At 31.1% G+C, this 18,095-nt stretch overlaps 2 protein-coding genes across 5 annotated transcripts in view; one reads left to right on the forward strand and one right to left on the reverse strand.

The window, feature by feature from the left end:
• The window catches only part of LOC146530773 (tubulin-specific chaperone cofactor E-like protein), a 28,708-nt gene extending 21,087 nt beyond the window's left edge, over window positions 1-7,621 (reverse strand). The window contains exon 1 of one of the 4 annotated variants that reach the window (XM_085199265.1): window positions 7,379-7,621. The gene's annotated coding sequence lies outside the window, so the exon portion shown is untranslated. Of the gene's footprint in view, window positions 1-7,374 lie in introns of all 4 variants that reach the window. The other 3 variants (XM_085199266.1, XM_085199263.1, XM_085199264.1) reach the window with 3 other exon arrangements.
• A 936-nt stretch (window positions 7,622-8,557) lies between these two features.
• Window positions 8,558-12,828, forward strand: LOC146530774 (persulfide dioxygenase ETHE1, mitochondrial-like). Its single transcript, XM_085199463.1, has 6 exons — window positions 8,558-8,771; window positions 9,135-9,252; window positions 9,721-9,865; window positions 10,870-11,084; window positions 11,423-11,693; window positions 12,286-12,828. The coding sequence occupies exons 2-6, from the start codon at window positions 9,136-9,138 to the stop codon at window positions 12,324-12,326; spliced, it is 789 nt and encodes a 262-aa protein (XP_085055589.1). The 5' UTR covers window positions 8,558-8,771; window position 9,135; the 3' UTR covers window positions 12,327-12,828.
• Window positions 12,829-18,095: the final 5,267 nt, after the last annotated feature.

Raw genomic sequence — 18,095 nt, forward strand, 5'->3', positions numbered from 1 at the left:
AATTGACTAGTGGACCCGAACGCGGCTACGCCCGCTTGAACTATACGAATATATATTAAATATATTTATGAAATTATTTTCAGTTTTCAATAGAGAGATGCGTTAAGCAAGCTCATTTTGGGTGACGTTTTTTAACATCAAACTTTGCAAATCGTTGCTTAGCAACAGCGGTTATAAACATGGCGGAATAAATTGCATGTCAAATTAATAAGTATTTTAATATATTGGTACATATCGAAAATATTACAAATTAGAGAAAAAAAAGTATCCTATGTTCATCCCGAGACCCTCAAGTATCTCATTATGAGTATTTTATCACAATTAAATTAGCGGTTTGGGCCTGATTGCGTAAAAGACAGACAGACGGACAGACAGAGTTACTTTCGAATTTATAATATAGGTATGGATATCACTATAAACATATTGAAATAAATCACACCTACAGGCTATACTATAAGAAATAAATTATAATCCAATAACTATAAATTTGCTATTAGATGATGCACAATATATCTACTTATTATTCAAACTTATCATTATCTACAATGATGCATTTAATACTTTAATGATACTTAAATAGATTTGCATAACGTGAGAAGATAACAATTGCATATAATGTTGTACAAGATTATTTATGCACTTTACTACTTATAACATTATGATAAAAAAACAGGCGCAGTGGAACACCATGTGAATGGAAACGGTGTGGTTGGGAGTTAGATTACGAGCCAGGAAAGCCAATTAGGACAAAGATAAGGTAAAACTAAAGAGTACCGTTAAAATACAGAGGATAGCGAAGAACAGAGGGTCTGCAGGATGAGAATTAAGCCAGTAACACCAGGTTCTCTCTGCCTATCCTGTTATAAGCTGGAAATCTCTCCGACTCATTAACATGAGTGAAAAGTATAAATAGAGAAAACAAGTGTACGTTGATAACAGTATCCCACCAATTTATCACACTGCGACACTTCAATTAGTAATTTATCTGATGATGACCAGGCTATCTGACTCGCAGTTTTCAACAGAGTGAAATCGGAAGCGGGTTTTTAATTAAAACTAATTAATATTGCATTTTAGTTAAAATTAATGTATAAATTGTTGGAAACTTTTAATGACATTATTATTAATGGTAATGTTCAATTTTAAACTGCAATTAAACGATTCTTAACGACTCACTGATTGCAATTTAACATTCTTTAAGTTATACATATTTCAGGGATAGATATATTATGAGTTAACTAATTAATGAATTATTCTAGCTAGTTTTGAATTTGAACTAAAATCCTCCGACTCGCACTTAACCCGTTTTTTAAAACAAAACTCAATTAATGTAATTAATAATAAACAATATGATAGAAGGATTTTATTATTGAGAAAGTGTTAAGGTCGTGTCTTAAATCAAGGTTGCTATACTTCGTTTGTGTATACCTGTTTAATTAACCACTCGGCTATTTGCGGTTTGTACTTGATAATATAATAAAAGTGACCTTTTAATTGTTATGTTTCAATTTATATACTAAATATATTTTAAAAAATCGAAATTTTGCGTAAATAAAAGATTCTTGTAAGACTTTATTATACTATAGACATTACGTTCCTGATTCTACATAGGTTTTGTGGTATATATTTTGAAATTTTGAATTAAACTCAACTTTACGGTGTAGGCAGAGGGAACCTAGTGTTAACACACTCTACTCCCCATTTTCCGCCGGATTCTGGAGGCATTGCGTGTTGAGTAGCGGAACTCAACGCAGCTCGACACCAGAGCGAAGAAATGAAAATATTAAATTAAATAAATATTTCATTTCCTCGAGTGGAGACCGGATCAACTACCACAATTTACAGTCACGCCCTTGTGCCTCTGCCCCACGACTGGCCTCCATGAGTTTTATGAGACACTATTTCAATTATATAATAACGTTTAATAAACCAAACTTTTAGTAAGTACAATATGTATGCTATTACAAGAAATAAAAAGTTTATAAAAAAAAAAGTTTAAAAGAAAACCAAGTAAAGCCTCTAGCAAGTCGTGAAAAATAATAATTTCTAAGCAGATGCTCGTCTCAGAAATGTAAGACGGTGGTAAAGAATTCAATTAGTTGGTTCGGCGCGGACTAGACAATAGAGTCGGTTTATACTTTAGAGATAATAATCTTATTATACGTATAGGAGCTGCGCGGACCTTGACATGCAATTTCTGTGTGCAAATTAGATTTAAAATCATATGTTAGAAGTATATATTTATATAATTATAATATATATTAAAAAAAGCATAGTATAGTTTTTTTTTTCTCACGCTGTTTTCTGTAGATAGTAGGGTAGACATAGAGAACCTAGTGTTAAAATACAGCAATCCCCACTTTTCGCTGCCGCACTTTGCCTCAATACAAGAGCAAGGAAAAAGAAAATAATAAATATTTCTTTTCCTAGAGTGGGAATCGAATCCACAACCTGTCGTGTTTACAGTCACACGCTTGCAGCCTCTTTTACGACTGGCTTCAAATATATATTTAGATATATTAATATGCAAATTCTTATACTTTTACAAAAAATAAATATATTTATGTATAACTGATTGTTAAAATGTCTCTATTTATTCTTATTTAAAAAAAAAACTAATTCCAATCACAAATAAAAACTATATTATGGTAAAACATGATATAATCAATTAGGTCATATTAAACCATTCATTCATATTAATTCATTCATTACGTACAACTAACGCATCTGGTATATGCACTTTGAACTTACATTAAGCCTGGAAGATATTAATTATTAAAAAGGTACTCGACCATGAAAATGCTAATGTTGTATTTAAGGATATAGATATATGCATGTATAATAAATGTTAAATATTTCTAATAAAATCAAATTTGAGGTAACTTGAGTAAATAAGGCAATGTCCCTGCAAATTGGGCGAAAATTGGGGAACAGATTAACTTAACATTAAGGTTTCTCTGTCTACTGCCTCTACTATGCGGGAAAAAGCTGTATTTTCCTTAAATAGTTAAAAAAAACCTAAAATAAACGTAATGGAAATACAAACATAATAGTCAACTCTATACTACAGCTGTCTGTATAACAAAAATAGTGCTAGTGCCTACATAGAGAGGAAATGGCACCTTTTTGAGACTCAAAGGAAAAGTCACCGACTTTGCTGAATAGTGCTCTTAGCGAGATGTCGCATGGACTGTGGAGGGATAGAGAACTGGAAATAAATATTTTGTTTTGCATTCGCTTGACAGGTTATTGTACCTATTGTATTGAAAAACAAACAACGAGGAAATCTTTTAATTAGAATTATTGTACAATGTACTTACTGTATTGAAATACAAACAACGAGGGAATCTTTTAATTAGAATTATTGTATAATGAGGTAAAAAATCAGCTTCACGCTGTATCTCGCACACAGCAGGGTAGGCAGAGGAAGTGTTAAAACACTCCGTTTTCCACTTTCTGCCAAATTCTGTTGAGTGACGGAAGTTAACCCTGCGCTTATGCTATATGCGGGATAAATATCACAATTATTAAATATAAGTGCCTATTTTTAATAAAACATGATTAGATGAAAAAATATACATATACAGATTTTTTTTATGAATATTATGTGTATCTGTGACATATACAAAGTTAAATTTATGGATGTAATATTTTAATTTTTTTAACACGGATGACACATGCCCACGCCTCTTGTTCCATAAAAGATATAATGATAAGTATATTTTTAAGTGTATCTTATCTTTGACTGCGTCGTAGTCTCGACAATAGTTTTCAACAATAAATTTCAATGCCACTTTAATATCAATTAAATAAATATAAGAGAATAAGAAATTTATTTAATATTTATTTAGCATTTAAAAAAAAATATTTATATTTAATACTTTACTCTATTTGAAATAAATTTATTAAAAAAAAAACTAATGTTTGACCTCAATTCGTTATTTAGTTAATGCAATATCTTATTAAGTTTTACAATATATCTCACGCTATAGAGAACTTTACGGATAATTAAGTTTCATTCACGAGAATTTTACGACTTGAAGTTGTTAATATACTTTAGTAAATATAAAAGGATAGATCATAAGAATTTAATAAACAACATTATTTTCATCATAGAATTAGTTTTTAATTAAAACAATTTTTTAAATTGTAAGTATACGATATACGAATGACTCTCTAAAAGATAGTAAAGTAAAATATTTCTTCTGATACTATTTTTCATCTCATTTTAAGATATGGTAGAATTTAAGTAAAATCACGTCAGCCGCACCCCGGCGCGACGTCGGAGGGCGGAGGGCGGCGAACCTCTCCGTCTCGACCTTTGTTCTGCGCTCTTGCTCTTTAATAATTCGATTATGGATATCGTCGTCAAATATTAATTAACTTTGATGATAGGCTTGTTAGCTGTCTGAAATAATTTTTCCTATTATAATATGGATTTTAGTCCGTATGATGAGTACGAAATTTCTTTGCCATATTTAATCTTCTATATGTAAATTATAAGTTATGATTTGGAACCATACCAACATCATTATACAGATTTTTCTTTGACGTTTACTTAACGAAGAACTAAGAATATCCATACAATAGATCGCGTTTAATACGCGTTGCCATAGCAACGTTGAAGAGTTTGTTGGGTTTAACGCTCCAAGCTCAGGAACTACAGGAACTACTAATCAGAAATTGCGTCTTCTGGATAGTTTATATATCGAGGTAGGGTGGTAACTGGTCTATACCAGCTAGCTATATTATCATTAGGAGAGAAGAAACAAAGAAAAATTTTGCAAAAACGGGAGAATTCATACACAAGGCTTAATTAGTGCCATAATTAGTGCAAAGGTAGTACTATATAAACAGAGACTGGAAATACATAGAATTTAAATATTTAGTTGCTATGTAACAAACAAACTATATAATTACGTTAGTGATTGTAAAATCACAATACGTTGCTAATAAAGTCCAATCAAAACGGATTTAGCTAAGAACAACAAAAAAAAAACAAAACAAAAACCCGTTTGCAACACAAACAAACGCTAATCGCACGTGCTTAGCTGTGACGACGCGTGACAGAATCGTCCTATCGTCCTTCACTACAGCTATTAAAAAACTGTTTGCGAACTATTGCGATAAACATATAATAACTGCGCAGCGAAATACAACTAAATATTAATATAGGCTTATTGTTTTCGTTTATTTTTTTAATTTGTGTCAAATTATAAGACGTACCTACCTAGCCCGTATTTTAAATAGCTCTCAAATCTGGAATCGATTATCATACCATTTTCATTCATAGATATATTATAATTCATGAATGAAAATGGTATCTCAAGATCGATCTCAGAGTTTAGAGCGGTGAAAATCGCAATCAAGTTTCTATGCTGGTGAAATAAAGCAATAAACTTAGTCGATTATTGCTAAGTACACTACTAGTATTAAAATTGTTTTTATTTTCAATTTTACGTATAGGAAAAGCAGTACTACAAAAAAAAAAGTATCTACACTTAGTTAAGTAAATAAATAATTCACTAAGAAAAGAAGTATAATTTATGTAACGATAATTTTCTAGATTATCGAGTCCCTAACAAAATGTACGTCTAACAAAACATAACAGGCTTAGAAAATGCCAAGCTTCTATAATATATATAAACGTCAATATCAAAAGTATGCTTAGTTGGAAAGTAAACAAATTTAGCATTTTATTTCTTTTCAAAGGCTGGAAACTTTTAAGCGTGCTCGGAAATTTCAACAAAGTTGCGGTAAAGCGATAGGAATAAAACCGCAGTAATAAAACAAATGTAAAGTACTTACTCAGTTAAATGAATGTTTTGATTTTATATACTTACATTAAATTTATAGTTAAAACAAGTATCTATCTATCTATAATAATCTATACATAATAAAGTGCATAAGCCACAGCAATCTTTTATATTAATTATTTATGAAAGATAAATTGCTCCCTTATGCAATGTGATTCATGATTTATTTTCATATAATAATATTTTATATTATTAAATAAATAGTTAGATAGTTTTTGTCCAGTAAATATGTAGGCACGATTATGTCTAAGCACAAAACAAATACCTACCTACCTAACATGACAAAGGAAACCTGGGAACCTAGCGATTAGTCACTCACTCCATTTCCCATTAAGACACTTCTATTTTCCAATGTCCACCGAATTCTTGAGCCATTGCATGTTGTGTGGGAAAGCTCAGTGCCTCGGTTTGCCGCGTTACCTACCAGAACGAGGATAATGAAAATATTAAATATTTCATTTCCTCGAGTAGGAATCAAACCCATGACCTCGCGCGTCGCGTGTACTGACTGTCTTAAATAATACTATTTAAAGGTAAAAACTAAAAATCCAAACAATATGGACATCCTACAGGTTCCATTAGCAAATATACGAGTATAGTAAATGCTATGTCTAGGTAATAACAAATCTAGAGACATTAAAAATAAATTGACATTCTAATTACAAACCGCGAAACCTAAGATTATCTGTAAAACAATGAGATCACAATGATTAACTATTGAGCGGCTGTGGTAAACCGTGTTTCGCTCGAAACTATAACTCGGCAAGGACGGCTCTCTATTTCTGAACAAGTATTATGAAATGAGCGGGATTTTACGCTTTGCGCGTCAAAATCGAAATGTTACATTTAATTTTGGCTAATCTCTGTTTTAGTAATAAATAAAAAAAACAAAATGTACTTTTTAATTTGTTTAGGGAAGTGGATAACTAGGTCACGGTCGAAATCGATACAGCTTGACAAGCTTTATTGCAACTTCTATTTGTATAGGTGCACAATTGAAATGTATGAAAAAAGTATTTTTAACTTTGAAGAAATTATATAATTTTGAAGATTTTGTATGTAAAAAATTGTTTTTAAGTGATATGTTTTCCGGCACTTTAATCGTTTAAAAAATTAAGGCTAACTTGTTTATACATACGTTTGTACATGATAGTATAGACAAAAGGTAGCGCTATCTTAGATATTACGCATCGCAATATAATGTAATTCTAAGGAAAACACGTTTTAAAACACATTTTATTGTTTCCAATTTAGAATACAACATAGTGTTCTAAATTCAAAATAGCAAAAAAAAAATGTTAACAGCCTACATTTTTATTAATGAATGAAAAAATGTTATTAATGAGAAATCATTTACCTACTTTACAAGTTGTCAAAGGAGGAAATTGTATGAAAATAATCATACCTACTAAGTTTTTATTACTTTTAAGAAATACAAAAATGTTATAACAAATTTTTAAATAATTATGTAGTAATTACACTGACGCTATACTATCAAATATAATTTTAAAATTCATCAGGACTTAAATTAATAGAGAAAAAAAAGGAAAAGACGTACTTACAGTTTCTTTTACCGCCGCTGCTTATTCATTTATATACTAAATTTGCAGTTTTGAATTTTAAAAAAAATACTATTTACAAAATTGCATAACAATGCAAATAAACAACGTTTGTGGTAGATATTATAAACAGAAACCAGAGCACTTGTAAACAAAGGATATCGCACTATTATTTAGCAAATACTGTTCAAATATTAGCAAAAAAACCCGAATCGAGTTCACTTATCACAAACAAAAAAATTAAAACCAATTAATTTATAGCATCAGCTGTTTACATTTTCATTAAGATTCGTCTTAAGGATTTTCCATACGTTCCTCTAAACGCTCTGAAATGTGACAAGAGAATGTTTACATCAATACATGTCCCCGTGAATTGCACAGACGCGGGACGCCAGCAATACCAGTTTTCACGCACACTAGCTAGCCATGTTGTAGATGTGTGCGTGAATGCAAATATTGACTTGTAGGGGGGATGGACGAGGTCAGTGACGTTACCAGACGAAAATTATGTAAAGTGTATAATTTATTAAAAATTATTGATAAGTGATAAGTATTATATTAAAAGAAATGGTATTAAAAGGACACTATTAAATTACGTTATCAAGGTATTCATAATTCAAGTAATCAATTTTTACAATATTTGTTTACTAACCAATCTTGAATACCTCATTTAGTGAATTCTTATACAACTATTAATTTTTTAAACTATAATTTACGCTTATTCACATTGTAACTTTGAATTTATTTCAAATTACTCTTTCTGTGACAATGATAAGTCAAATTACATTTTACAGCCAGTTCTAACTGGCCGTAAAATGTTGAGTCAGAAAAGACATACGATACATAAATACGACATCTCTTAATAGTGAAGCAAGGATTTAGGTTGTAAAAAATATAAACTATTATTAACACGAAGAATAAACCATTTTTGTAAATAAAATCTGTTAAAAGAATATACATAATTATAGCATTTGATAAATTTTTCGGTATATGTATGTACTGGGGTAAATTAATGATTTTTTTCATTATAATCTGTGCATACAAATGATAGCAACACACGATGACAGAATTCAAGAATTTAAGTCATAACAAAAACAAAATTTGTCCTTTGTAGTCTTTATCACAATATTTAAAAACACATATTCGTAATTTTATAACTATGATATGAATTAATATTTTATGTAATACATTTGTAAAGTATATAAATGCATATTAAAATTTAAGCCCTTTTTAAATATTTATCCGAGAAAATACTTTATTTATTTTTGTGTTGAGAGCTTGTTGTTATATAAAATATTTATTTTTATATCTAATCAGAACGTTATCAAAGTGTTGATTACAGAAATATTATATCAATACATAGAAATAATTATAGTTGCTAAGACACATTTATCAAGTGAGTATTTTCATCATTTATTCTGGCACTCTGTTAGCTTTGCATAATATCTTTCTAAGGGTGTAAAGCTAAAAATATATATATTACTAAACGTTTTCCATAAATGTATAATAAATAACTAAATATACGCAACTAATCCGGTTTGTTTCATTTAAAATGTGTAATAACCGTGGAAACCCAAGATTTTATTATATTAGTAAATTTATTTGCTTTATTAAGAAGATATATGAACCTTTTTACTTGTATATAGCATAGATGTGCTAATAGAGTAAGATCACTTGAGTGAGCAAACAATCAACTGTGTACTTTGTCATTCACATAGCCACATACAATTTAAAGTGAATCTATTTTATTATTTTCCAGAATGATTCTAAAGCTTTCATTTAAAACTGTGAAGGTTACTGCTTTGACCTGCAATGTAGGAAAAGTTCGGAGTTTTTCTACTGGATTGCAGAAAGGATCAAATTTCTTTTTTAGACAGGTAGAATTTCTTAGTTATAAATATGTTTACAACTTATCAGCATTATTCTTGTAGCATGGTATCATTTTCTATAAAGGAATTTTATGTAACATATGGTGTAATGAAGTGGGTTGTGAGTAGCGGATTCCTTTCCCACTTAGGAAGTTATTTTTATTTCTCCGCCAGACTAAGCATGGTATTGAGTTCTATTGCTCAATGCGGAGGAAATCTCACACACAGAGAATAGTGTATTGACTCTTTTGTTTTTCTGTTTATCCTTCTACATGCAAGACAAAAAATGAACTAGAAATAAAGTATAGCTCTTGAACACTTTTGTTACTATTTGCTTTAATTAAATAATACAGCAATGCAAATATGCTGTATATTTCATGCAACTTCATCTATTTTAAGGGATATTTTCCTAATAATAATTTAGTTTAACTTATTAGTTTATTATTTTTAATAATAGTTTTTTTGTATAAATTTCAGCTCTTTGACACAGTAAGTAGTACATACACATATATATTAGGAGATGTAAATTCAAAGGAAGCAGTTTTAATAGATCCAGTTTTAGAACATGCAGAAAGAGATGCCAATTTAATAAAAGAGCTTGGTTTCAATTTGGTTTATGCAAGTAAGTTATAATAACTTCTGTTTTGCTACCTTAGTCAATAATTTAAGAGGTATTTATAGAAAAATCTTTTCTCTTTTATCTGCAGTTTGTCATTGCCAGGTATTGTCTGGATCTACTAGAGCAAAGATATAAAATCAAATCATTCCCCTGGTGTGGATAGAATCCAGAACTGTCCCATTATTTAATTTATTGCTTACCTATAATTGTTAGAGAAAGTGTTGAGCTTGCTGATGTGGTAGATTCCACAATTCATATAGTATAATAATTTATTAGTTAACAAAAATATATTGAAAAAATGATATTGGCAAATCATTTGCGTTTCATTTACTACATCTCTCATTTTCATTTTAAAGTGAATATAATAAGTAGAAAAATAACAGAAGTAATAAACTGTTTGCAATTTTCTCATACAATGTTTCATAACAGTGTACCTGTGAATACAACTATTATTTATTTAAAGATCATAAAATTCATAAATAATAAAATGTATTATGAACTTAGAAACAATAGACTATTATAGCCTTATAGCCATACAGTGAAGAAACAAAGTTGTTAATAAATTTCAAAATTTATATGTGTAATTATATAACCATTGTGTAGTAAGTAGCACATTGTTTGATTGCAAATGCGATGATTGTGGGTTCGATATCTACTGAGGAATATTAAATATTTTTATTTACCCACTGAGACAGGATAAATCATGGCTCTTGTAGTGAGTGTTATGACATTCAGACAGACTAATTGATTTGCATAATTACTTCATCGAGTTCATCTAATTTTATATGTAATGCCTTTAAGTAAGTAAAATATATGACAGAGATATTTTAAAAGAATTTCTCTCTCTCTACTTTCCAATATAAATATTAATATATTATACACCAAATTGACGTCCAGAATTCGGAAGGTGGGGAGCAGAGTATCTTAACACTAGACTTCTCCTGCTTCCCCTCCTACATTCAAACATCATAAGTATTAATGCAAATATAACCTTTGCTTAATTTTAGTGAACACACATATGCACGCTGACCATATAACTGGTACGGGAAAACTAAAATCTCTAATACCCAATACAAAAAGTGTAATTGGTAAGGCGTCAGGGGCTAAAGCTGATATACATTTAGTTGATGGAGATATAATAAAATTTGGATCGAAGCAGTTACTAGCAACTGCAACCCCTGGTCATACTAATGGTTGTTTAACATATATATGTCATGAACAAGTGAGTTTTATTTTTAATATATATTTTAGGCTTGGATATTTGATGAGAGCTAAGAGGCCAGTCGTGGCACAATCGTGTGAGTGTACGCGTCAAGTCGTGGGCTCGATCCTCATTCGAGGAAAATGAAATATTTTCATTTCCTTCATCTTGTAACGAGACAAAAGTGCGGCGTTTAGTTCCACCATTCAACACATCTGTAGAATTATACGCCAAGTGGGGAACGGGATGTTTTATCACCAGGTTCATCTGGCTATCTTGCTATATGCGGGACACAACTAAGTTATAAAAGAATACTTATACTTACTTATTATAATTATTTATAATAATAAAAATTTCAGGGTATAGCCTTTACAGGAGACACTCTCTTAATAAGAGGTTGTGGCAGAACAGACTTTCAGGAAGGTTCTTCAGAAACATTATACAACTCAGTTCATAGTAAAATATTTAGTTTACCAGATTTCTATATATTATACCCGGCCCATGATTATAGAGGACAAACTGCAACTACTGTGGGAGAAGAAAAGAAATATAATCCAAGATTGACTAAATCATTGAATGAGTTTATTAATATAATGGATAATTTGAATTTGCCGTATCCTAAAATGATAGGTAAATTATATTTTAATTTGAATGTTTAGAAAGATAAGAATAAAAACTTATAAATTATTTTCATTTCTTCGCTCTGGTACGACAGAGCGCGGCGTTGAGTTCCGTTACCCAATGTTTTTGGTTTATTTTGCTAAACGAAAAACATAAATAAAAATGATGTCTGTAGAAAGTTTAATTAGTGCAAATATAATGAACATGGTTATGGTTTTTTTGTATAAAAGAGCATTAGTTACTCAACTTATCAAAAATATGTAGACAAAATTAAATATCTGTATCCATACAAAAAAGCAAAATAATTATATAATAACCACTTTCTTCAGTATGGGAGAGTTAATAATTTTGATAATACAGCATTCTTGGTACCTAAAAAAATTATTGTGTAGTTTAAAGTACTTGGATATGTAATCGTCTCAAATGATTTTGATAACAATAACTTTTTCCCTATTAATCTCTTATATTATCTATTTGTCTTTCACTGCCCAAATGCCCCAATATGGCCTCTATTATTGTTACTTTTATTAAAGTTAATAATAAAATTTAACCAATATTTACTCAGAGCATTTTTTTATATGTACATGTTATTTTTTTTCAGACAAAGCGGTCCCTGCAAATCGAGTATGTGGCTTATACTAAAGGATAGTATAATTTAGACAAAGTAAAGAAATGTATTTTTTTATTTATTATAAGGATACTTGAAGCAATATAATATATATTCTTAATATATTATAATTGTGTTCATAGAGTCAAAAGTAAAAAAATATCTTTATTATTTTCTATTTTCATTACACATTTTGCAGTAATATGATTTTTTTATATTCTTGTTAAAAATACGTATTATATTTAAAAATTTTGTCTTTAAATCTAAATTAGTAGAAAAAAAGAAGCCATACAATTAAAGTTTAAGTGCTAAATGTTATCTATTAGTTTATAAGTGTTAATTATCTTTTGTTAAATAATTTAGATTTTTTTATATGTATAATGTATATTGTGAATCAAATAGTTCTCTTAATATAGGAGTGTCAATAAAAATGTATTTTATTAAGAAATTGTTTTATTTTGTTGATTTTGTTGATATTGTCATTTGACATGTGTTTGTGTGTTTAAATAAATAACAAAACGACAATAAGTTATGAAATTAAGATTTTTTATAAATGAATGCCATCTATAGTTAACTTAAAGTACTATTTGTATGCTTTACCTTTTTCTTTATAAGAAGTGTAAGATGTCGCTCAAGTTACGTATCTTCTTCTTAATATATTATTTGTCCTTTTTTTGTAGTGAATTAAAGACTTATATAAATCTATTCAAATCCACTGCTAAAACAGAAATAGAATCAAGTTCAGAACATAAAAATAATAAATACTAAAAATATTTAACTACTATAAAATACCAGCATTATATTAGTAGTTTTAGTTAATTTAAAAAAATTCTATCGTTGAAAACCGTTAAGTTTTTCCAATGTATCCCGTGCGGGGGGCATCCCCGGGCGGGGCCCCGCGGGTAGACAAGCATTTGCAAATAAACTACAAAGATATTATTAATGCTAGCCTTCACTGTTACTCAGTATTGGTTGGTAAAAGATAGTGGTTTTATTCAGGATTTAGGCATAGATATTATAATACTATATTTAGATGCCAGTCGTGGCGCAGCGGCACAAGCGTGTAAACGCGACTGGTTGTGGATTTAATTCCCACTCAAGGAACTCGCTCTGGTGTTGGGGCAGTGCGTGGCGTGGAATTCTGCCATTCAACACGCAATGCTGCCAGAATTCAGCAGAGACCCGAGCCAAGAAATTAAAATATTAAATATTCCATTTCCTCGTGTGGTGGTCGAACCCACACACTTGTGCCGCTGCGCCACGACTGGCCTCTGAATTATATAGGAGAGTCCTTGTCTTTAATGGTGAAACCTAATTTGTACAAAAAATAAATTAATATGAATAGCACAAAAAAAAACTTTACGGAATTGAACCTACCAGTTTGAGTTATAAATCACTGTTTAATTTAACTAAGTGTTATTATTTATATTAACCTAAATCTTTGTAACGTTATATCAATTTAATATTAGCAATTTCCTTGGGAAATATTTCCATAATTTATTAGGAATATTTCTAAGGTCACAGTGAAATTTTGCCGGCAAGTTTGACATTTTGCCAACTTTGGCTCGTCGCGTCCCCTGGGTCCTGGGTAAAGAGCCGGCATTAACACTGGCGAAAACACAAAATTATTAATGGCTGCCTTGAGCGTTCGTTAGTTTCGAATTGCTTAATTAGAAACTGATTTGTGTTGAACTAAAAGTTAACTTATATGGTTGTGAAATTATTGATGTAGTTTTAATTAAACACCTATACGTTATATGTGTAAAAATTTCCACATTTGTTTAAGGAAAGTAAAGATAAACTGGTGTTGGAAAGCGGAAAGCGAAACTGAACGCCGCACTTGTCTAACTAGACCGGCGATACTATGTTACGAAACGAATATAGCGGGACAACCCTATTGTGCGTATATTTTCATCCATTTCCATTTTTATTTTATAGTTACATTATATACCGCTTATAAATTTTCATTTATAAAAAATGTAGTGACAATAACCATAGAAAATTTTAAATATTTCAACAAAAATTACATTATATGAAACCAAACGCTGCCGTAAGTTGTTGAAGACTTAAGTATCTTACAAAGGCTATATTTAGGCACTATTGATAAAATATTCTTATACTAAATACTTTATCAATATTGGCAGACATTTGACATTTTTCTTAAATCATGGCTGGAAACACTGTAATTAAAAAAAAAAATAAAAAAAGTGACGTTTTACACAAAAATGCATAAAAAAATACATGTTTCCGGGCTATAATGTCACAGACAGACAAGCAGCTCTAGTGCAGTGATGTCTAATAATGTATATATAGTTTTTTGTTGACGTCAGAGAATAAATATATAAGGGCCATAAGTATGAGGTGAATTCTCTTAAAAGGAAAAAATCAAGGATCTTGGTAAAGTAGGTTAAAGTGCAAGTGCAGAAAGATAAAATCAATATCGAGTTCACACGAATTCAAACAAAAGTATAAAGTTTTGTGCGAGGAACCTCCAGCGGGCTTGACAAATAGACAAAGTGATTAGATACTTCCCACGAGCTTTAGTTTGTTTGTATCGATTTTTTTATAAAGAAACGGCAGGTATTTTACTTTTATATTTTATTTTTTTATTATAATATACGAATAGGCTGCCAAATACCTAATGTGCTTTAAATATTTTTACTTAAAGAATAATCTTAATTTTCGAAAAATATTTTTTAAATACTTGCTATCTACTAGATCTACTTAAAACGTCGTACAGATTTGGGGTTCGATACCTATCCGATGAATATTTTCCTTTTTCGCTCTGGCTACGAGGCAAAGCGCGGCGTTGAATTCCGCCACTCAACACGCATCGCCTAGGGAACGGAAATGTATTAATGAAAACGAAGTGTATTAGCTCTAGGTCCTCAGTTTCCCTCTGCCCTAAACTAACTAAGACACTGTCAAACATTTAGAGACATATAAGACATTTCTTTTACATAATAATATACATATATACGTAGCCACATAATATACTACCCTAGTTCCATTATAAATTTATGTAACAAGCGAATAAATTGCGCTACGTTCATTCGTTAATTAGTAAGAGATCCTATCTGAACTATTCAAATAACTTGTTTGAACAGACAGACATAACTATCGTTGTATCTTAAACAAGACGCACAAGAGAAACTTGGCAGTGGCTATTATTATTATGTGTTTTATAGCTTTTCCGTTTCCTTTTTGAGACTCGAGTGCATCACGATGACGCCCATTGATAAGGTAAAGAAATTACTAGTATTCGATATAGTTGTGTGCGTTGTTTATATTTAATTTAAATGATAACATTAAGACGAGTCCAGTCGTCAGTAAAGGCATAAGTGTGTGTAAACGCGACTGGTAATGGGTTCGATGCCCACTCGAGGAAATGAAATATTTAATGTGTTTATTTTTTTGCTCTGGCGTCGAGACAAAGCGCGGAGTTAAGTTTCGCCTCTCAACACGCAAGTGCTTAAAGTTTTTGGCGGAAAATAGGGAACGGAGTGTTACTTAACACGAGGTTCCATCTACCTTCCCTGTTGTGCGAGATATAGCGTCAAGTAGATTTTTTTAATAAGATTTCCTTAACAAACCCTACAACCATTATTTTTAGATAGCGATCGATACTGATTCATTTATATATTTGGCCACTCTATTTTCTTATTTTGGCACATTCTGGCTCTTTATTCCTGTTCCCTGTTATTCGGAAGCTTTCTTTATGTCTCTATACAGTTAGCTAATTTCTCTTTAGTTTGCCGTATTTCTTTCTTTCACCCATTTAGTTAATCCATCTTGTTCCCTATTATGTATCTAAAATATATATATATCTCAACAAGAAGATATTTTCATGCAACGCCATGTGATTCAGGGAAAAGTTGAAGGTAGCAGGCCACGCGGTAGATCCGCCATGCGATGGACAGACCAAGTGAAGGCTGCCCTCGATGACCCTCTCTACGAGTGCACCAGGCAGACAGTCAACCGCGTAGAATGGCGTCGAACTGTGTGGCGCACCACCAACCTTTAAAAAGGACGACCACGACTGTTCTGTCAAGAGTGAAACGACAAAGAAGAAGATCTTTTAAAAAACGCAATGACCACTCGTTCTTGTTTTTACTTTCCAGGGAAAGTGGGGAAAATTCTAAAGGCATTGCCTATTAAGTGGCAGAACTCAACACCGTGCCTCGTTATTAGAGCAAGGAAATAAAAAAAATATTGAATATTTCATACAAAAAAAAAATGTAAATATACACAAAATCACATACAAATAATTAAACAAATACATACATATATTGTATTTGTAATAACGTGCTGCCGTAATAATGTAGTCGGGTTAGCTCGCCCTCTTGGTCGAACTTGTACGTTAATTGCGGTATTATTGATTCGTGGGTGACTCATACAGTTGAATTACTTTGTATGAATGTAAATCTACTTGTTGATGATGTGTGAAATATTAATTATATATGCCTTACTATTAGTTTGTTACAAGTCTAGTATAGATCTAGTAAGTATAGGCTCGCGACAAAAAGTATGTACATAAAAAGAACATAATTTGTCTTCTTTGTCTTTTGTAGGCAGGTTGGTGGTTCGATTTCCATACAGGGAAGTAAAATATTTAATATTTCATTTTTTCGCTCTGGTGTCGAGGCAAAATCGCGGCGTTGAGTTTCGCCACTTAACATGCACTGCCTCCAGAAATTAGCGAAAACTAGGGAATGAATGAAAGGAAACTCTATCAATACTGCTTTGTGGCGGATACAGTGTGAAGCTAAACTAAGCTTTTTTCTCTTCAGTTATAGCAAGTTATATATTTATAGATATTTTTTCTTTTTCCAATTATTTTGATAAATCGTATATTACGTAATCTATATATATAAAATCGAAAGGTCACTCATACATAGGAGTTACGTCACGTTACTTATAGAACGTAGGTGGTCGCTAAGACGGGAATTTGCAATATTCTACTTCTAAGGGGTTGTTTTTGGGGTTGAAAGTTTGTATGAAACTTCGTTACTACAAATGCTAGGAGTCTCAAATTTTGCATGAACGTCACTTATAGGACGTAGATACTCATGGAGACAGAAATTAATAATAACGTAGTTCACGCAGGCGAAGCCGCGGGCGGGCCGCTAGTGTTATATACAAATTCAAAAAGCATTTACCGTTTCCTTTACTAACCTTCAAATTATCATTAATATAAGAATGTTACAAGAACAATAAAATTACAATTAACGTGAAAAAAACATTTTATTCTAAAAACAAGCAAATATCTTAAATAACGCCATACACATCCTCGCTGGCAGCTTGCCCGCGGCCCGCGTCTCCACCCGTGTACTGCGGGCCTGCAACTGTGTCAATAGCTCATGTACTTAATGTTAAGATAAATGTTCGAGAGATGCGCTTTAGAATTGCTTTTATCTACCAAATAAGTATGGAAAATGGTTATTTTGAGAATGTTTCGTGAGTTTATTTCTTTTTTTATTGATGCTGTTATATAATGTTATCTATTTATCAGCTTCGCGTTGTATCCCGCATACGGCAGTATAGGCAGAGGGAATCTCCGTTCCCCATTTTCCCCAAATTCTGGAGGCATTCCGTGTTGAGTGGTGGAACTTAACACCGCGCTTTGCCTTGACACCGGAGCGAAGAAGTGAAAATATACATTTTAAATAAATATTTCCTATCCTCGGGTGGAGATCGAACACACAACCAATCGATTTTGCAGCATACTTTGTGACCTCGCGCCACGACTTGCCACGAATATTATAATAAAAAAAAAAATAGCTTTATTCTCATAGTTTTTTTAA

This window comes from Heliconius melpomene, chromosome 16, assembly GCF_056956725.1.
Source record: "Heliconius melpomene rosina isolate 202511_hmr_F chromosome 16, ASM5695672v1, whole genome shotgun sequence".
Classification (NCBI taxonomy): Eukaryota; Metazoa; Arthropoda; class Insecta; order Lepidoptera; family Nymphalidae; genus Heliconius; species Heliconius melpomene.

Coding starts and splice junctions, on each gene's coding strand:
- LOC146530774 (XM_085199463.1), top strand. CDS start 9,136: ATGATTCTAAAGCTTTCATTTAAAACTGTGAAGGTTACTGCTTTGACC. Junction 9,253..9,720: donor CAAATTTCTTTTTTAGACAG/GTAGAATTTCTT, acceptor TATAAATTTCAG/CTCTTTGACACAGTAAGTAG. Junction 9,866..10,869: donor TTTCAATTTGGTTTATGCAA/GTAAGTTATAAT, acceptor GCTTAATTTTAG/TGAACACACATATGCACGCT.